Below are 20,795 nucleotides of genomic sequence, written 5' to 3'. Positions count from 1 at the left end.
TGCTGTCTAACCTCATCCTACTCACCTATTCCTGTCACTCTGCTCCCATGCACTGGCCTCCTTGCTGCTCCTTGAGAATCCCAAGCATATTCTGCCTCAGGGCCTTTGCACCATGCTTGTCCCTTTGCCTAGAACTTCTGTCCTCCATATATCCTCATCACTTCCTCAGGCATCCACTCAAGCATCATCTTTTCACCAACACTCCATGAAGTGAGAGAGACCTATTCTCCCTTTGCCTCCTCCCTTCCCCCGTGATAGGCCCTGTGATGTGCCACTCAGATTCTTCTTCACTGATGGACTTGTTACCCTAGCTGCCAGTGGTGCAGTCAGCGGATAGCCAGCTCTCAGCCCCTTCAGGGATCACCCCAGTTAGAGAGACCTGACCTTGGGCCCAAGCAGGTAGAGAAGGCACTGGCCCATTGCATTAAAACTCCATGACACCCACCTGTGCTGATGGACTGCTTTGGCTTTCTGTTAAAGGAAAATGGTAGGGCTGGCTTTTGGATGAGTCTGCCTGATACAGTGGCATCAGCCGGAGGTGGACAATTCTGCTCAAGAATGTCTCTGACACACGGTGGAGAAGGAAGACCTACCATGCACAGAACTTTGAGAAATACCTATTGTCCACTTCCTTTGGGAGGAAACATGGCCTGAGTTACAGATCTGCACAGACATATTGGTAGTTGGCTAATGGATTGGCCAACGGGTTGGAGACTATGGAAAAAAATTGCTGAGAAGGAAATTTGGGGGATAGATGTGTGGACATTCCTCTTGTAATGACACTGAGTATCAAGATGTTTGGTCCTGTGAGCATGTCCTCCAGAGACTAAACATTGTACAGGGGCTGTTGTTAATCAGGTGGACAAAATAACCAATGCGGTTGGTGTTGGTCTACCTCTCTTCCCAGCCTGCCCCATGCTTGTTCAAACACACCATGGTGTCAGAGACTGGAAAGAGAGCCATCGAGGTATTTCTTCCTGGTTTGGCCTTTTATCATAGCCAGTAGCTACTACAGAACCCACTGGGCAAACCCCTCTCCAACCCCCACTCAAGTTCTAGCTCTCATTGGGCTGCAGTAACTCTTTTTCTATCCCTTGTCTGACGAGGTACTCACAGCTTCTCACTGTTGCTGGCCTCTGGGTCTTAGCAGCCCTTGTGTGTTTCCTTAACCCTTCCACAGCCCTGCAAGTGACCCTTCCATTAAAGTCTCTTGAACCATCCAGGATGATTTAGTTTTCTGTGCCTGGACACCAAGGGATTCCCTGGGTTTTGTTTTTCCCTTATAGGACTTAACACTTCCTGACATACTGTAGGATTACTTCCTTGCAGATCCATTGTCCACTTCCCAACACTAGGTGGTTAAAACGCTCCATGAAGGTAGGTACTGTCTTTATTTCATTCAGCGCTGTGTTCCTCACACTTAGAACACTGCCGGGCTCATGACAGCTGAGCAATAAGGAATGGTTGAAAAAGAAAGTAAAGAATCAATGAATGACATTCACAGACAACTTGGAACATCTTCTGGAAACATTAAGCTGAAATCTGACGCCATGATTATGTTTACTAGTCTTTGGGTGGAATGTTGGCCTATGACCACTGTTTACAGCAGCAGAGAAACTGCACCTCGAACATCTGTACTATTGCATGGAAGAGGCTGATGGTCTGTGGTGTACCTGGTCGTGGATCACCATTGCCTTCCGCGAGTACTTAAATAGAAAACTGCCATTAACTATTATAGGAGACCCAGGTACTTCCTCTTTTATAAAGGATCTTGTACCATGGTGTGGTTTGTCCTCAAACAAAGCACTTGTGAATTGTTCAACCACAGCCATGGCCACACTTGGACAAGATAACCCAAGAACTTCTATGTTGACCAAGCCAACCTTGGCATGTAAACATTATACCGTTATTAGTATTTTCAGCCTCTCCAGCAAGCTGTTCCTCTAAAAGAAAAAAATGCTCATTGGGAGTTTTCCCATTCCTAATTTCAGTGAAGAGTTTTATTTAAAAATACCTCCATCCCAAGTGCCACTCTCAGGAGAATGAATTAAAAATGTGCGGTATCAGGGCACCTAGGTGGCGCAGTCAGTTAAGTGTCCGACTCTTGGTTTTGGCTCAGGTCATGATCTCGGGGTCCAGGGATGCAACCCCGCATCAGCTCTGTACTCAGCTCAGAGTCTGCTTGGGATTCTCTCTCCCTCTCCCTCTGCCCCCCCCTTTCTCTCTCTCTCTCTCCCAAATAAATAAATAAATCTATTTAAAAAATGTGAGTTATGTCCACACAATGGAAATGAGTGATCTCCAGGCTCACACAACAATATGGATGAATCTTACAAACATAATGGTCAGCAAAACAGTAACAACTTTATGAATCTATTTTTTTTTAAAAAAGTTTAAAAATCACAGGTAAAACTAATACATGCTTTTAAAAGCTAGAAAGTAGTCTCTCCTCAAGGGCTCGAAAGGGACATGCTGGGGAGCAGGTTGACAACGCTCTGTTTCTTGATCTGGGATGTATTCAGTTTACGGAAGCTCTACTTATCAGATATGCACATTTCTATATGTATATTCTATACCCATAAAAAGTTGGGTTTTCTTTAATGTCCCTGGACATCCTAACTTCTAAGGAAGAAATGCTATTTCCTCACTCCCACCCCAGGGCACTGCCCCTCACCCTTCTTCCTGCTCAGCCCAACACAAAGTAGGACTGATTTGTCTTCCTATTTCTGGCCGTTTGAACACTTGAACAGATTTTTAGCTTCTCATGTGTCTTCATTTCTAATCCTACCGCATTCCCTTATGTAACTGAAAAATTTAGCATTTGGGATAAATTCTTAGTATTCTTTTTTTTTTAATATTTTATTTGTAAGTAATCTCTGTGCCCAGCTTGGGGCTTGAACCCACAACCCTAAGATCAAGAGTTGCATGCTCCACTGATGGAGCCAACCAGGCGCCCTAAATTCTTAGTGTTCTTAATCATTCAGGAGGACAACAGTTATCCTCTTGTGAGCTGAGTCTATGCTGGGTTAATACACAGTATCTTAGTCTGTCCTCCCAAGAGCCCTGCAAGATGAGATTGCTATGCCCATTTTACAGACGAGGAAGCTAAGACCCAGGGAAGTGAAATAGTTTAAGTAAAGAGAAATACCCCCAAACTCTGCTCATGTCACACTTCCCAGTGGTTCATTCTGCAACAGGCTCCATTCTGCTTAACAATTTTTCTATGCTTTTGGTCCCCAACCAGAAAGGGAAGGCCAGATGGCTCAAAGCCACACTGGTCTGAGCTACCTGGAAGCTTCCTGATACAAGGGTTATAGGAACGGAGGGCGGAGATGTTTGCGTTGACAATCCCAGGTCCTGATCTCTAATGTCCAGTCCTGAACTGCAAAGGAAACCTCCAATAGTCAGGCATGTCAGAGGGCTTTAAAAGTCCTGGCAAGAACTCTGAAATCAGACCCGACCAGCATGTGTCCCTGAATATCAGAATAGACACTATATTTATCTTGAAAAGCCCTTCAGTGCACTGAGAGCTATAAATAGTCATTAGGACCTAAGCAAGGGGCCTTAACACATGGATTTCCTTCCAAAAATGCCGACCCATTTTAATTAAATTTGTAATTAACCTCCGGGAGGGCAGGCCCCGAATTCCGTTTGGTTTTGGACACACCGTGAGTAATTTCCTATTCACTGAACATTTGGGGATTAGCATGCTTACTGGGTGTTTAGCCCAGAGGCGGCCCTCCGGGAGCTTGCACAGAACCTGGCTCCCTGGAGAGGACACACGGGTGCCCGGTGAACGCACCCTGTAGCCTGGGGCCTCCCCCTGTGCCCGATGTCCTCATCGGAGTCTCTTTGCGAAGCCAAGTCCTTTCCCCTCCGTTTCCCCCAGAACAAGATGGGAGTCACAGCCGTGCTCATGTTGCCTCTGCTACTCCTGGGAATCAGTGGCCTGCTCTTCATCTACCAAGAGGTGTCCCGCCTGTGGTCAAAGTCAGCGGTGCAGAACAAAGTGGTGGTGATCACCGATGCCATCTCAGGACTGGGCAAGGGTAAGCCAGCCTCGCCCCCTACCCCGTGCCCACTCCCGACCTGAGGGACGAGAGGTGGCAGGACGGCGTGTGGCCAACCTGCTAGGTGGGAGGGCGATGGACGCTGTGTCCTCTCCCAGTGTCCCTCATTAACCAGCAAGTGTCTTCCCTTTTGGGGACTGCAGCTCCCATGTCCGAGAAATGAGGGGATTGGGATGACCGGCCTTGCAAACTCACAACCTCGGGGCCAAAACAGGTCTGCAGATGTGATTTGTTTTTGCCTTCATGGGGTTCTGGAGATTTTGAAATGCAAAGTCCTCAGCTGGGGCAGCATGCCAACGAGGAGCCCAGACTTGGGCGCTGGGTTGAGTTCCGGGCCCCATCACTTACTAGCTGGTGACTGCACAGGTCTGCTTTGCATTTCCCGTCTAGGAAAGTGAAGATACTAGTCGTCTCTACCTCATGGTGTTGTTGGGGAATGAATGAATGAATGAATGAATGAATGGATGGGAAGCATGTAGAACCACTCAAGTGTTCATAATGGTAATAATGATGATGAACACATTTAGGCAGAATATGTGTGTTCTAGAGTGTCATACACCCCACTCAGCCCTAGCGCATCACACTCAGGCTAATTAGCTCAACCATTTACCTCCTGGACTTGAAGGCATGTATGTTTGTGACCCCTGAATTGGATAGTTTCAGGGGCTTTATGCTGGTAGCATCTGTGACATGAGGGTAGTCAATGTCCTTAGGTTTGTAAGATTCTGACCCTATCACTCCTACCACTGGGTGTACTTGTTCCTGTTGTTTTTGTTATTTTTAACCGAACATCGAACTCACATGGCCAAACGTTCATTAGGTCGCTCAACAAGCATCCACTGAGTCCATCAGGTGCTGTGTATTGAGATGAGCATCGCCCCTTCCAAAGAGCCCCATCATGAGAACGTTTGCAACCTCCTGTCTGGGAATTCTCTAAGAACTTCATTCCCTTGGGTATCCCAACGGGAGCCAATCCACATGCTTTGAAGGCGGGTTCAATTTCAGTGGGTGGTTAACTCAGGCTCACCATGTGACATAAAAAAAGTAAAGCACGAGGCAGATAAACTGGGTTCTCCGTGTGGCCCGCCATGGGTCCCAGAAGCAATTCCCAAGGAGGACATCCTGCATCCTTAGACTCAGTGCTCAAAAGCAAGGAAGGGTACAAACTCCAACTTCTGCATGCACAAGCCATGCAGAAGGGCTCATGCATTTGTCAACCAGACCAGATACAGGACAATAGGGAAGAAGGTTTGCCCGGGGGGAGACACTCACCTGGACACACTCAGAGTCAGTCTTTGGGGAGACCTGCTCTTCAAACAGTACCTGTCCATAGACCATCAGACCAGCTGCCAACATGAGACGCCTTCCTCGTGAAGCCTTCCCTGCCACCCTGCTCCTTCTTGGATGGTCCTCACAGAACTGGCTTTTGGGGTCCCATGGCTCCTCCCCTCCCTGTGCTTTCCATCTATTCGTTCATTCATTAACACATGCCTCACATCGTGCGGGACACGTGTGTTTCTCAGTTGGTCCACCAGACACAAGCTCCCTCGTGGTGGAGTCTGTGTTTTGTTCATCCGGTGTCCCACCACCTAGCTCGGAGCCTGGCATAGAGTAAGCACTCAAAAAAAAAAAAAAATTATTGAATAAATGCCTTTAAAAGCCACCATCTTATGAGGGAAAGACACTCACATGGCTAAGTATGTGGTTGTATATTTGTTTTGTCAATTTCTGGCCAGATTCCAATATGATCAGAGAACACATTCTCTACGATTTCAATTCTTTTAAATTTATTGAGGATATGGCCTGTCTCAGTGAACGATCCGCAGGTGCCCGGAAAGGTGTGCATCCTGCTGTCTTTGGGTCAAATGTCCCACAAAGTGTCGATCAGATCCCACCGGTTGAGAAGGCTGTTCAACCCTGTATGCTCCCGATTTTCTGTTACTAGTTAGTGCCATTCTATCTACTGTTGGGAGACGTGTATTTGTTTTAGTAGCCTCTTTATTTTTGAAGTCTCATTCGGTTAAGGTGACGCACTGTACAAATCGAGTGCCCGGGAAATACACCCCAGGGGCAACACGGCATCTTCAGAGGAATGCGGTCCAGTCTGTGTCGTGACTCACGTGTCTTATGGACCTACCCCGGAGAGAAATGCAAAGCAGGGAAAAAGTAAGTCCAAATATTTAGACGTAACCCGAGAAGCTGGGCGTGTGTGGCCTTAAATAAACGCCTCCCCAAGATCGTGCGGCTGACCACAGCGATTACGTGTTCGTGCGGCTCCGTTCCTGAGGTCTGAGGCAAGAGAAAAAGTGAGGGTCACAGCACCTACGACACCGATCCCACAGCACACCCCCCATTCCCTGGAACCTGCGCGCACCTGGCGGGTAGTGCTGGAGAGTTGCAAGGAAGCAGTACGAGGACATCGGACCCTTGCCCAAGCCCACACAGCTCAGCCACATCGGGAATCGGGTCACTTTGTACCCACTGTGTCTGCAGCAAGAGGGACTCTCGAAAGAGTGCGCTTGAACTTGAAGTGTTTCTGAAGTTGAGCTGCTTGCCTCTCAATCAACGGCCTTTCACGATGGCCCCCCCCCACCCCCAGCTGTCCTTTTGCCTTGTCATCTCCCTGAAATCTGGAGGTGGCCCCAGCGAGGCAAGGAAAAGGGCTCAGCTTGTGTTGGCTGCTCGAAAAAGAGAAAGCTTGGTGCCAACCTTCCCGACACGGGATAAACTGAGCTGTGGTCATGAGCTGAGCTGATCAAGAAGCAAACCAGAGCACAGGAGTCTACCAGGGCCTGCTTTAGCAGAAATGACATATTTGGGAGGGTGCCTTCAGGCTTACTGTCCCCCAGCAGTGGTCACACCACCGGGCTCCAGGCTCCCGCACCCCGCACCCCACACCCCGAGTGGCTGCTACGCAGAGTTATGGCAGAAGGGAGGGAAGGCTGGGCTTTTGGCCTCCGGATGAAGTCTCTTTTGGTGAATTCTGTTATAAAATACAATATATTAAAAAGGATTTTCAGGTAAAAAGAACAGGAAACACACCTAGAACCCCACCCACTCGGGAATACTTCATCCTGTCTCCTTTTGCTCCTTTATGATGCTTATAAGTGTAGTTTGCATTTATGGTCTGATGGGCACGGTATTCTGGGCTCACAGGAGTGTGGGGGGGGGCTGGTAGCTAGACAGCCCTCCCACCCCACTCTCAAATTCAGGCAGCAGAGAAAACCCTTCCTCTGCGTCTTGATTTTTTAAAAGCAATCTGATAGTCTCATAAGTCATGATCACTTCTGATCACTGTTTGATTATGCAAAACCCTTTGACCATGATAGGTCCCCTAACCTACCATCCATCCATCGATTCAGAAATTGGGATGCCCAGTCAAATACGTGAGAAAATATGTGGATTTTCATTGAAGTGAACGCCCCCTTCCACCCACTCACCCAGGGCAAGTGGCCGCCCAGCCTGCTGCTCTTCCTGACCCCTCTGGGGCTGGAGGGGCAGGAAGAGGACAGAAAGAGAGCAGGAGGAATCCTTACCTGGCTGACACTGTCATGGGAGTGGCCTGGCACCACCTGTTTAAAACCAAGTCTGGCTTTTTCTCTGTGGCCCCTTCTGTGGGTCCTTCCGAGGCCCACCCTGGGAATATCCGCCCACCCTTTCTGCAAGGCATGGACACTCCAGTTGCTCAATCCTCACCCGGCCTCTGGTGTTAGGGCAGGTGCTTCTCCGGGGCCCTCTGTTTTGTTTTGTTTTGTTTTGTTTTGTTTAAAGATTTTATTTACTTATTTGAGAGAGAGAATGAGATAGAGAGAGCATGAGAGGGGGGAGGGTCAGAGGGAGAAGCAGACTCCCTGCTGAGCAGGGACCCCGATGCGGGACTGAATCCCGGGACTCCAGGATCATGACCTGAGCCGAAGGCAGTCGCTTAACCAACTGAGCCACCCAGGTGCCCCACTGATTATGATTTTTTGTTTTTTAAAGATTTTATTTATTTATTTGAGAGAGAGAGAGAGAGCACATGAGAGGGGGGAGGGTCAGAGGGAGAAGCAGACCCCCCGCTGAGTAGGGAGCCTGATGCGGGACTTGATCCTGGGACTCCAGGATCATGACCTGAGCCGAAGGCAGTCACTTAACCGACTGAGCCACCCAGGCGCCCCTGGGGGCCCTCTGTTTTAATAAGACCTGACCAGAGTTGATATCAAGAAAAGAGAGTTTATTACTTGCCATAAGCAAGGAGATCACTGGGGCTAGCTCCCAAAGCATTGTCTCCCAGAGCAAAAAGCACAGTGTGCATTCATTGACCAGCCCCATGAACGCATACACCATGTCGGTATCAGCACATGCAGAGGAGGGGGTCTTAGGGGCACCCGCCTGGTGTAAAATCAGGCCTGGACCTACACCCCACGTTATGCTAATTGGGAACAAGCCCCGCCCACGGGTGGAGATTTCAACATTACCATGAGCAAGGTCCCACACCTTTTATCTAGTTGCCCTTGAAATCCGGACTCCTCTGGTTTTAGCCAGCTCTGTGGTCCCCTCTGCCTCTTCCTGGGACCTTGAGTTCCCGCTGGTCAGCACCTGCAAAAACAGCTAAGCCTTTGGGGTTGGTTCTAATTAGCTAACACCACTGCCCTGCTAATGGAACCTTGGGCAGAATTCAAAATAGCTCCCGAGCAACTCAGGGCTTAGGTCTGGTCCACCGTGCTTGTGGGGCAGGGCCTTTGGGGTGTAGACCAATCCCCTGCGGCAGCCCGCCCCTCCTCTCCTCTGCTCTGCACATACCTGGTGGCCCCCCCTTCTCACATTAGATTTTGCAGGTGGAACTCAGACCCCCCCCCCCCGCCCCTGCTTTGCAGGGAACTGAGAGCTTGCTGTTCAGATGGTCCTGGTGTGGCTCCTTGCAACCTGGGACAGAGATAAAGGGCAAAACACATCGCAGTCCCCTCCCCAATTCCTCCATCAAAGTCCACTCTCTCTCTCCTCTTCCTTGTCCAATTTGTGTCCTATTTTGGGGGGCAAGGGGTACTGAACTCCATAAAACAGGGTTTTAGTGATTTCCTTTGAAAATGTGCATCTTGGGTTCGCAACTAACTTCAGAATTTTATATCTGTTTGATCTCGGCGCTCTGGTCAAACTTTCCGTTTAAAACCCCGTTACACATGCGAATGCACAATTTAACATCCAATTATACACACACAGAGTCAAGTGCATGGCAGGGAAACATCAGTTTTAAAGGCTTCAGAATATTCGATAAATATCATCATTTATCGACCAAGCTCCTGTGATATTGGACATTTACCACCATTTCCAACTCTTTACTGTTGTAATAGTACCGAGATAAACATCGTAACTATGTCCACGCAGACGTTCTTAATTTTCTCCTTAGAATAAATGCCCATAAATGAAATAACCAGGTCCAAGTCTACAGTTAGTTTTAAGGGTTTGGTCCAATTTTTCTTCCAAAAGATTGTGGCAATTTACACTCCACCAACAGGGAATGTGTGACTATCCCCAATTTTGTTTCTGATTATCTGATAGATTAAAATTAGTGTCGTGTTTCAAACTGCATGTCTTTATTCTTGGCACTGAACTATTTTTTGTACATTAGCTCTTTGTGCTTCTCTTATGAATTGCTTACCCATCTTGCTAGCCAATTCCTTCATTAGGGTCTTTATCTGGTTTTCTTATTGACTTATAACAGTTCTTTGTAGCTCAAATAAATTTGCCCTTTTCTGACATATGTATTTTAAATAGGCTTTCTCGGGGCGCCTGGGTGGCTCAGTCAGTTAAGCGTCCAACTCTTGATTTCGATTCAGCTCATGATCTCAGGGTCGTGAGATTAAGCCCTGCATCCAGCTCTGCACTCAGTGGGGAGTCTGCTTGGGATTCTCTCTCCCTCCACCCCTCCCCCTGTTCATTCTCTTGCTTGCTTTCTGAAATAAATAAATAAAATCTTAAAAAAAATAAAAATAAATAGGTTTCCTCAGTTTCTCTTGGTCTTAATTTTCATTTCTGTTTTCTGCTCTCAGAAAGGTTTTTTTTTTGAGGATAAAAAAATCTATAAATCATTTCTGTTATGATTTCTTCCTTTGGGGTCAGGCTTACAAGATCTTTCCCCAAAGCAAGGTTATATATTAATTTCTCCTTTCTTCTAGTTCTTTTATGGCTCTGTGTTAACATTTAACTATTTAATACATTTTACTGTATCGCATTCTCCCCAGTAGTTAGCTAGGAGTTCAAATACCATTTATTTTATTTTATTTTATTTTATTTTATTTTATTTTATTTTATTTTATTTTATTTTTCAAATACTGCTTTTTCAATAGTGTGTTCTTTACCCACTGATTCATCATGCTAACTTTACGGTATACTAAATTCTTATGAATTCTTGGCTCTATTTTTATTCAGTATTTCTATCCTTACTTGAGCCACGAATAGGCTGCTTTAATTTCTATAGCTTTATCATCTATTTTAATAACTGATAGAGTAGGTCAATTCCTATTGTTGTTCATCAAACTGTGCTTTGCTTTTCTTGTGCATTTGTTATTCCAAACAGGGCTTGTCAAATATCCCAAGTAAAGTTTAGGATCTTGTCATCCCTTTCCAAGACATGTTGGAATCTTGATTTACTGCATCAAATTCACTTGGAGATGGATCGACATCTTCATTGAATTCCGCCATCCCGAATGGTCATGGACAGCCTCCTTCTCAGTAAAGCACTTACATTCAGAGAAATCATCCCTTCCCTGTGGCCCCAACTCAAGGCAACATTAGCACAGTTATTTCTTGATTCAGGTTTCCCTCAGTCAGCAGCACTGCTCACATCCTCCCTCCTCCCTGCTCTCAGTCACACGCAGTACACCTGCTTCTAGACCTCACTGAAACCTTCCATCCATCCTCCACCCCTGCTCCAATCTGGCTGAGCCTGCATGGTCCAGCACCACAGCTGTTCTCCAATACAACAATCCCCCTGCCCACGATGCCCTCTGATCACACCCCGGCCGGACCCCTTCTTTCCACTCGCACACAACCATAAGATCACTTTGAGCCATTGCATTCAGGATATCCAGGCTCCAGTGGGCACCCAGGGCTGCCCAGCTATCCTTTGGCATCCTGGCTCAGTCAGGCCCACTGCTGGTTGGCATAAAATAGGCGGTCATAGGTCCTGAGCACCTAGTAGGTATTGGTGGTGCCCTTCCCAGGTCCCTGTACGAGGCCAGTTTATCTGTTCCACAGGTGCTGTGAATGTCGGCTGCATGGCTCACAGACCTGCCCTCTGCCAGTGAACATTGCCTCCCCTGGGAGTTACACACCCTTGGCCCCCAGACCCGGAGGAAGACAGCACACAGTCCGTAGACCCAAGCATATAAAAGGCTGGTCCTCTTGCCTCCAGGTGGGACACCTCTGCAGTTGGGTTTACACCCCAGAGCCTTCCTTGGATCCAACAGAGGCTAGACTTTACCTGAGATCTTACCCCCTCATGGATTTTCTCTGAAGAGCACACCCTCAAATCTTGATTGCTTGAGTCCCTATCTCTGAATCTGCTTCTGGGAACCCCACCCAAGACACCACCTCATGTGGTTCCCATGGGCATTAAATGAGCTAATATATGTAACTCTCTTTCAAGAGCCCCTAGAACAAGTAAACACTCAAAATATATTAGCTTTTATTGTTCTTAAATATCAGTATTATTGCTACACAAGAATACTGGGTATCTATTTTTTTAAGTAATCTCTATGCCCAACGTGGGGGCTGGAACGCACATCCCTGAGATCAAGAGTTGCACGCTCAGCTGACTGAGCCCATCAGGTGCCCCCATAAATATTTTGTGTCTACCAGTCCTTGCCCAGTTGAGAAAGACCTATGTTGGGTGAGCCAGGAATGCGTTCAGAATAAAATTAACTAGACACAAGGCAGGTTTACTTTTTAAATAAAAAGAATCCTGGCTTGGGCGCCTGGGTGGCTCAGTTGGTTAAGCGACTGCCTTCGGCTCAGGTCATGATCCCGGAGTCCCTGGATCGAGTCCCGCATCGGGCTCCCTGCTCGGCGGGGGGTCTGCTTCTCCCTCTGACCCTCCCCCCTCTCATGTGCTCTCTCTCTCTCATTCTCTCTCTCACAAATAAATAAATAAAATCTTTAAAAAAAAAAAAAAAGAATCCTGGCTGGAGTATCTATCCCCAGAGAAAATGTGCAGGAACCTGGCGGCATTATGTCTGAAAAAAACCCACGATGGTTGTTTCCAGTATCTTTAGATTAAGATATATCGAGGGCTTTGATCCTGGAGGGCTAGTAGACAAAGTCATCCTTCTGTCCAGCTTAAGGAAGAATATCCTAATGATCAGAACCATCCCAGGAAGGAAGGGCTGTCTTCACTCTGAGCTCCCCTTCACAGGAGGTAACCACGCGGAGGCTGGAAATGACAAAAAAAACTTTCAGTCCTGGGAGGAGGTTGAATGAAATGACCTAGGACTCATGGCTTTAGGACTTTGGAATTCTTTGAAATCTTGAATTCCTATGAGAGAGGCCCATCGACCATGGCTTCATCCACACAGTGCGCCCCGCCCTCTTTCCTTCTTCCCCCACAGAGTGTGCTCGGGTATTCCACACTGGTGGGGCAAGGCTGGTGCTGTGTGGCAAGAACTGGGAGAGGCTAGAGATCCTGTATGACGCCCTCATCAGCGTGGCTGACCCCAGCAAGGTAAGGCCTTCTGGCAATCGGCTTGGGGAGGTTCTGGGCACCCTTAGCCTTCACTGACTGCTCAGCGTTAGCAGCTCATGGACCAGGTGGGTGAACTTTGGTGATTGCTTTGTGGGAATGGGAGGCAGTGTCCTTCCTAATCTTGACCCAGGCCTGTCTGCCAGGCACAAGGGCTGGCTCATCTGGAACATTCTCCATGCCAAGAACTTGCTCTCTGGCAACTCACCCTCCCCACCCCCTATTGTATTTAAGTCAGAGTCAAAGATGATCCAGAAGCTTTAGCAAGGCACAGGTATGGGCATGATTATAAACGCTTACGGCTGATTTTTTTTTTAAGATTTTATTTATTTATTCATAAGAGACAGAGAGAGAGAGAGGCAGAGGGAGAAGCAGGCTCCCCACTGAACAGGGAACCGGATGCGGGACTCGATCCCAGGACCCTGGGATCATGACCTGAGCTGAAGGCAGACGCTTAACTATCTGAGCCACCCAGGCGCCCACGGCTGATTTTTAAAAATAATATATCAGGGGCGCCTGGCTGGGTCAGTTGGTGGAGCATGCGACTCTTGATCTCGGGCTCGTGAGTTTGATCCCCATGTTGGGTGTAGAGATTACTTAAAAATAAAATCTTTAAAATAAAATAATACCTCAAGTGATATTTCCTTCCAAGAAGTCGGGGAAGTGAAGTCACTTTCCACGAAACCACTGGGAAGTGAGCACTTTCCGGGAGACTGCAGGTTTCAAAGTGTTTCTGGAGCATTGTTTAGAGAATTACCTTCAGAGCTGTCTTCACGGTTTGGTTCAATTTGGACTCGATGTTGAATTGCTTTTCGGAGATAGCCAAAAATAATTCACAGCAAAGTCCGGTATTTGAGGAGATGAACAAATGGGACAACACAGCATTCAAGTTCTGTTTTGGGGGATGTTAACAGGCATTGAGTTAAAACGAGGTTCTGAGGTCAATTGAGTGGGACATACTGAGTAAAGCCAAGCTTGTCTGGTGCGTTCCTTTACTGCAGGACTTTTCAGAGCCTTTGATATGCTAATGTGCATTGTGTATCCCCAAGAAGGACATGTAATAGTCCGTGTTTCCCAAACAAATTTGACCAGGGAACCTTGTTGGGACTAATGTTTGTCAAACGCTGGGATTGCATTTGTCACATGGTATCCTCAGTTTTCCAACCTGTTCCCTGCTCTAGACCATGAGAGTCTCAATGGCAGTTGAGTGTCTAGGGCTGAACACAATGCCTGGCATGTAGATCATGCTCCAAAAATACTGCATGGAGTGTACGATTTGGGTCAAAAACAAAATGTGGCTACAGGGCACAATGATGACTCTTAAGCCAGTTTGGAAAGCCATTTGCAAAAAGGAGCTCATAAATATTGTAATGGCGTCTCCATTGGAATCCATGCTCGGCCTCCTCTATGAAGGGTGATATTCATTTGGCTTTATCAGTTCTGGCCCCTTTGGCCAACAGTTCAGACTTTACTGCATTTTTGCACATTTGGATTACTGGTGGTATAACCATGGTACCCACGAATGGATTCTCCAACAGCTTCCTTCCTCCCAGAGCCATCTCCGCTCTTTCCTCTTCATTTTTATTTTGCAGTCATTCCATAAGCTCTGAATTTCAAAACGGTTGGTTCTCAGCTCAGGGGCCCCCAGAGTCTGCAAGAGGGACGTCTTCCCACACATGCCTTGACTCTCTCGTTGGTTCAGCAGACATTCACCCCAAAACTGGTCCTCTTGGACCTCTCGGACATCAGCTGTGTCCAGGATGTGGCCAAAGAGGTCCTGGACTGTTATGGCTGTGTGGACATCCTCATCAACAATGCCAGCATGAAGATCAAGGGGCCTGCCCATAAGATTTCTCTGGAGCTCGACAAGAAGATCATGGACGCCAATTACTTCGGGCCCATCACACTGACCAAAGGTCTCGTGAGTTTGGCCTTCCCATAGATTTCTGGGCCACTGGCTGCTAGAGAAGGCTCTGTTACATAGTCAGACGGTCTTCCAATTCTGGTTGGAGTCTCCAGCCCCCCTCAGAAAAATCCCTACTTATTTGGTGAAAGCTTTCAGCATTCTGGCTATAAATGTTGATAAAAGAAAAGGGATTTTGAAAGTATCTTACTAGTATATTCCAACCTCCCTCTCTGGGAAATCCCCCTCCCCACCCAAGCCCTGCTCTTTATCCCCTCTTCTCACTCATGTCCATGGCTCCCCCCACCCCAATCCCACGTCTCTGGACCATTGTCTTCATGCTTCACATATATTTTGATATATCGACCTTACCCTTGATCTGTTCCTACCCATGTCAGTTGGTCAAGGGTAGAGATTCTGCCCTCAGAAATAAAGAAGAAAAGGGTTTACCCCCCAGGCTAAAAGAGACCCAGTGTACTGTCAATCCCTTTGCTGAAACAGGGAGGGCAGAGTCCCTTTCAAGCGTAAAATGGCTGCTCTGTGGAGATATTTCACTGCCAAGTTCAAATGCAGCTCTGGAGCCTAGGGGGTTGGGGCTGCAGATGACATGGAATAGAACCAAGCACCCCCCACCCGCAAAGTTTATCAAGGCAGAACCCCAACAGGGAAGATACATGCATGGAGAATTTCTGATCTTTGAACGTGGGGTTCAAGAAGTATAATCTTAGAGCTGCCTTCTTTACGGCCACAGTCTCCATGATAATGGGGTTTGGGGCACCAGGACAGAGGAAGGGAAAGTTATCTGAAGCCGAAAGATGACTTTCCAGAGCTTCTGAAATGATCCCCCAGAGATAATGGTTTCCCCCAGTCCGGTCCCTGTGGACACACCGTGCAGGCCAGGCAGCCGGTGACAGGTGCTGGGCAGCCTCTGAGAGTTCCGGGTTCATTGACATCAAAGTGAAGGATGCAGGGAGTGGAGGGGGGGAAGGCAGGGCCGGGTCATCTTCTTGGTTGGGCCTCTAACTTGCTAAGAGACCTGAGTCTAGTCACTAGCTCTGGGCCTCAGTTTGCCCATCTGTAACACCCCAGGGCTCAATGTCAATGCCATTCTGAAAATAGTCTTTTGATTTTTTGCCATATCCCCATTCCACCTGCACTGTGATTTATCTCACTCTCTAAATTTCTGCATTTTCAAATGAGTTCATTTGAAGGGGGAACCTTTGTCGTATCACCATAAATTAAAAAAGCCCCCTTCCCTCTCAATAAGTAGAAGAACTCTGAAAACAGAACGAAGTAGCGGGTTCTCCCACGGCGCAAGGCTGAGGCCTTTCCTCTCTTTGCTAAAAGATTCCCACCTGCAAGAGAGGTGTTCGAGACACAGTAGAATTGCGGTGGACTGAAATGGGATGACCTGTGACCTTTCTCACCACTGAGATCCGCACATGGGCGGGTCACTGAAAACCACCCAGAAATGACCAGCTGAGCCTAGCCCACTCTTAGGAAACATGGGATCAGTGATGTCCACGCTCCTGCCCACCTGTGTCCTGCAGTAATCCAATCGCCAGGGAGGTAGAAGGGCCCTGGGCGAGGAAGCAGGTCTGGGGGAGGGGTCTCCCACCTGTAACCGCGACTCCTTGTCCTGTGCCTTTCAGCCCTGCTTCCCGACATGATCTCCCGGAGGACAGGCCAGATTGTGTTAGTGAATAACATCCAAGGGAAGCTTGGAATCCCATTCCGCACAGCTTGTAAGTTGCCCCGACAGAAACATTTCGTCTTAGGTTATAATCTTATAAGACAAGGGATGTCGTGTCTAGCACTAAGTACGTGGTTATAAGGGAGGGGACGTCCAGAGGTGAAACGGTCTATTGGTTTTACTTTCATCCCTTCAGTTCCCATTTCTGAGCACCTGCGGTATATGCAGGTGACCAGGGGTCCCTCTCCGCCAGAGGCTCACGTCCCCACAGGTGGTCAGGGCCGGCCCTGGCTGAACCCCATCAGTGCCTCTTGGCCTGAGCGCACAGCCCCGGCGCAAATGCCCTACCTCCATAAAGATGTCCTTGAAGGACAGGAAAGGCTGCAACCCAGAAAGAGGAGATGGGTGAACATCATGCAACGGTAGAGGGACGGAAGCTTCGGAGGACGGAGGAAGGGGAGAATGAAAGACGCAGAATTGCAGGAGAGGTAGAAAGAAGTCCCAGGGGCAGGAGTCCTTTAAAAAAGTCCAGAGAGGAGAGAGACTTCTCCATAGATATTCTTGGGACCCAGCTGGGGAACCTCCCTCCTCCCATGAGGTACTTTGTGGGAGGGCAGGGTGCAAAGCTTATACATTTCTTTTCTTTTTTTTAGAGAGAGCGAGCAAGTGTGAGCAGGGCTGGGGGGATGGGCAGAGGGAGAGGGAGAATCCCAAACAGATTCCCCACTGAGCATGGAGCCCAATGCGGGGCTCGATCCCACGACCCCAAGACCATGACCTGAGCCGGAACCAAGAGTCAGATGGTCAACCGACTGAGCCACCCAGGCGCCCCCGCTCCCAACTTCTTTTTAATTCCCTAATTAGTATTGTCATATAGTGGTTTATAAGAAATATATATTTGGTCTTTGTCCCATTTCTGGCACAGAGCTCTTAAAACCCTTGAATTTCCTAAGTGATGAGAGTGATCGAAGTGTCTTTTGTTACATCAGTGAGGCGATTTTGGCCGTCACCTAAGGAGGGGGGCTGCTTGCCAGAGGAGCTAACCATGTAATTAGGGGGTGGGATGTTCTAGTCCCACCCCAGCCTCTGAGGAGCAGAGAGGGGCTGGAGATTGAGTTCTGTCACCCAAAGCCCATGATTTAATCAGTCATGCCTATAATAGAGTCTTCATAAAATCCCGAAAGGACGGGCTTCGGAGAGCTTCTAGGATGAACACGTGGAGAATCGGGGAGAGGGGGGTGCCTGGAGAGGACATGGGACCTCTGAGCCCCTCCCCCACACCGCATCCCCCCACCCCCTGCATCTCTTCCGGTCGGCTGTTCCTGAGTTCTGTCCTTTTGTAAGAAACTGATGACCCACTAAGTAAAACCTTTCTCCGAGTTCTGTGAACTGTTCCAACAGATTAGTCGATCTCAGGGAAGGGGTCATTGGAACCTCCGATCTCCAGCGGCTCAGTCAGAAGCACAGAGGACAAGGGGGACTTGTGATTGGCCTGAACTGAGCGGGGACAAGGGGCAGTCCTGGGACTGAGCCCTTAACCTGCGGGCTCTGACTTCATCTTCAGGTAGACCGTGCCAGAATGAAGTGGTAGGACACCCAGCTGGTGTCGGGGAGTCAGTGCTGTGGGCAAAAGCCCAGGCGTTGGAGTGAGGGGCGGAATTGTTCAGTATTTCACTATTTAAGTACGAGGACATTTCAGTAAAAATCAAGCTTTCCAGCTTCCCGAGCAATAGAAGATCTAGCACCACGAGACCCACCTTCCCTTCTCTCCCTGACTGCCCCTGTTGCCCTCTGTATGCATTATTGCTTGGGGCCCTGCTGAAAACCGAGTGACCACTCCTCCAAGGGGTTCCCCAGGCCGGGCACGGCGGGATGGTCCCACCTTGCTGGATCCTCACAGCAGCTCCGAGAAGCTGTCATGTCACTGTCCTTGTCTTTTGGGAGAGGCCCCTGGGCCCCTCGCACCTGTGTTCCTAACCCTGCACGGTGAGGGTCAGGTAGCTTACGAGGGCCGTCTGGGGAGCACGCATCCCACTCCTCACTAGGACTGCCTCGGAGGGGGCTGGGTCTGCCGGCCGTTATCGGTGTGGAGGCAGGGACCACAGTACCCCCACCCCCGCCTCATTCAGCCTCCAACTGACACCCCCGAAATGGGAAGCTGAGATTCATCATACCCCAGATGTGGCTCTAAGCCCCCAAGGCTTTAAGGAATGTCCACTCTACTCTTGTTGAAATTCCTGGAAACATTCTTATTTACCCAACCCATGGCCTCATCCGTTTGGAGTGAATTCGGTGAGTAGCTGGGTTGGACAGGACCTCGGAGGAAAAGGGCTGGGAAGTGGGAGGGGATACCTGCTCCGGGCTCTCCGGGGCCACCAGCTGGTACCCCCCCCACCCCGCCCCACACCTACCCCCGGTTGGTTTCTCTTCCAGATGCTGCCTCTAAGCACGCGGCCCTGGGCTTCTTCGACTGCCTCCGAGCCGAAGTAGAAGAATACGATGTTGTCGTCAGCACCGTGAGCCCCACTTTCATCCGGTCCTACCACATTGATCCAGGCCAAGGAAACTGGGAGGCCTCCATCTGGAAATGTGAGCGTTCTGAGGGAGGCCGGAGGTACAGGGGCCTGGGAGGGGGCCAGCCTGGTGTCATCGGGCCTGGGGGTGTGTTCCTGAAGCCTGAGACTAGGGTGTTGGTAGGGACCCCGCACCTGGCTAACAGCAGTCCCCCCAAACTTCAGTTCCGAGGCACCAGGTAGAGAGAATCCTAACCTGCAACCGGCAGACCGAGGCCCGAGCTAGGCTCTGTCACTCATAGGCTCTGTGACCTTGGCCAGGTGACTGCCTGTCTCTGGGCCTCAGTTTCTTCTGTGGAATGACCAGATTTGGTTTTCAAGACCTTCCAACCCTCCCCCGCCCTTCCCTGGGAGGCCGCACAGAGTCAAGGCTGAGTCTGGCACGGGACTGCCTACACTTGGAGCTTGCCTCTGTTGTACACTCAGTGTTCGAACACGGGCAAGTCCCTTCATCTCCGTGCCTCAGTTTCCCCGTTAGAAAGTGAGGAATGATGGTGGTACCAGTCTTGCCCAGGCATTGGGAAGACGGGAGGTTCCAGCTCAGAGAGGCTTTACGACAGCAACCAGCACACAGCGAGCGCTCTGTAAATGCAGTCTAATTACTGCTCTTCTAGAATGCTCTGAACTGGGAGCTGCTTCACCCTGCCCGAGGCTCTGTCTCCGCTAGGGAAGCCAGATGAACCAAGATGTGGGCAGGTGGTTCCAGGAGGCTCTTGACAAGCTCAGCTTCCCAACAGCTATAAACAACAGCTCCTTAATTTATCGGGCACCTTCTTCCTTCAGCTCTGTCTCCTCCCTGCAAAGGCTCGCAACCACCCTGTGAAATGAATAGGGCAGGAAACTATATGCCCACTTTACAGATGAAAAAGCTGAGGCTCAGGGGGTGAAGAGTGCCCCCCAGGGCGTCACGGCCACTGGAGGGCAGAGCTGGCTGGGAGCCCACGACTCCAGGCCCGGCCCCCTCCCCTTTCCCCCTCCTTGGGCGCCCAGAGGCTGTAACCCCTGCCCCTCCTGGGGCTGTTCAGTCTTTTTCAGGAAGCTGACCTACGGGGTGCACCCTGTGGACGTGGCCGAGGAGGTGATGCGCACCGTGAGAAGGAAGAAACAAGAGGTCTTCATGGCCAACCCCATCCCCAAGGCCGCCATGTACATCCGCACCTTCTTCCCAGAGTTCTTTTTTGCTGTGGTGGCCTGTGGGGTGAAGGAGAAACTCAATGTCCCAGAGGAGGGCTAACTGCTGGAGGCCAGATGGGTCACCTCGATGGGAATAAAGGCTTTCCTGGCAAGGTGCTGGTCCTCTGTCCTCTCAACATGGGGGCCCAACTCGAGCCATGTCCCTAACCTATACCTGCCTATGTGTTCTCCACCCCAGTAAGGATGGCCCGGATGCCAGCCCAGTCTCTGCAGGGTCTCTGGGTCTCTACTACTTGACATTCCCAAGGCACACTTCCAGAAGCTTCCCGACTCCGTAGGGCGACACCGAGCAGAAAAAGAGGAACCATAATGGGTCCAACCCCCATATAGACATGCATGCACGCATGCACGTGCACACGCATGCATGCATACACATGCACGCACGCACACGCATGCATACACAAGCACCCGCACACGTGCATGTACGCGCACACACGCATGCATACACGCATGCATGCATACACATGCACGCACATGCATATACATGCACGCACACACGCACATGCATGCATACACATGCACGGACGCACGCATACACATGCACACACGTGCGCAATGCATGTATACACATGCACACACATGCATGCATGCACATGCACGCACACACACATGCATACACATGCACACGCATGCATGCATACACATG

General features: G+C 49.4%; 1 protein-coding gene across 3 annotated transcripts; it reads left to right on the top strand.

The window, feature by feature from the left end:
* The first annotated feature begins 3,559 nt into the window (after positions 1–3,559).
* Positions 3,560–20,241, top strand: DHRS7C (dehydrogenase/reductase 7C). Of its 3 annotated transcripts, none has more exons than XM_045889861.2 (7): positions 3,560–3,668; positions 3,890–4,049; positions 12,656–12,768; positions 14,489–14,702; positions 16,342–16,434; positions 18,816–18,971; positions 19,981–20,241. In XM_045889861.2, the coding sequence occupies exons 2-7, from the start codon at positions 3,896–3,898 to the stop codon at positions 20,187–20,189; spliced, it is 939 nt and encodes a 312-aa protein (XP_045745817.1). In that variant the 5' UTR covers positions 3,560–3,668; positions 3,890–3,895; the 3' UTR covers positions 20,190–20,241. The 3 variants fall into 3 exon arrangements, with proteins under 3 accessions (XP_045745817.1, XP_064438184.1, XP_045745818.1); XM_045889862.2 differs by having other exon boundaries at positions 3,568–3,668; positions 14,492–14,702; XM_064582114.1 differs by lacking the exon at positions 16,342–16,434.
* Positions 20,242–20,795: the final 554 nt, after the last annotated feature.

The sequence above is a fragment of the Mirounga angustirostris genome, unplaced genomic scaffold (assembly GCF_029215605.1).
Source record: "Mirounga angustirostris isolate CCGP_5_RB_7025 unplaced genomic scaffold, mMirAng1.0.hap1 SCAF_17, whole genome shotgun sequence".
Taxonomy (NCBI): Eukaryota; Metazoa; Chordata; class Mammalia; order Carnivora; family Phocidae; genus Mirounga; species Mirounga angustirostris.
This window is presented reverse-complemented; position numbering and strand designations above follow the sequence as displayed.

Bases quoted from the DNA above. Each gene is read 5' to 3' on its own strand.
- DHRS7C (XM_045889861.2), top strand. From the start codon at position 3,896: ATGGGAGTCACAGCCGTGCTCATGTTGCCTCTGCTACTCCTGGGAATC. The intron at 16,435-18,815 runs GTAAGTTGCCCC...TTTCTCTTCCAG, and splicing joins AATCCCATTCCGCACAGCTT to ATGCTGCCTCTAAGCACGCG. The intron at 18,972-19,980 runs GTGAGCGTTCTG...GGGGCTGTTCAG, and splicing joins GGAGGCCTCCATCTGGAAAT to TCTTTTTCAGGAAGCTGACC.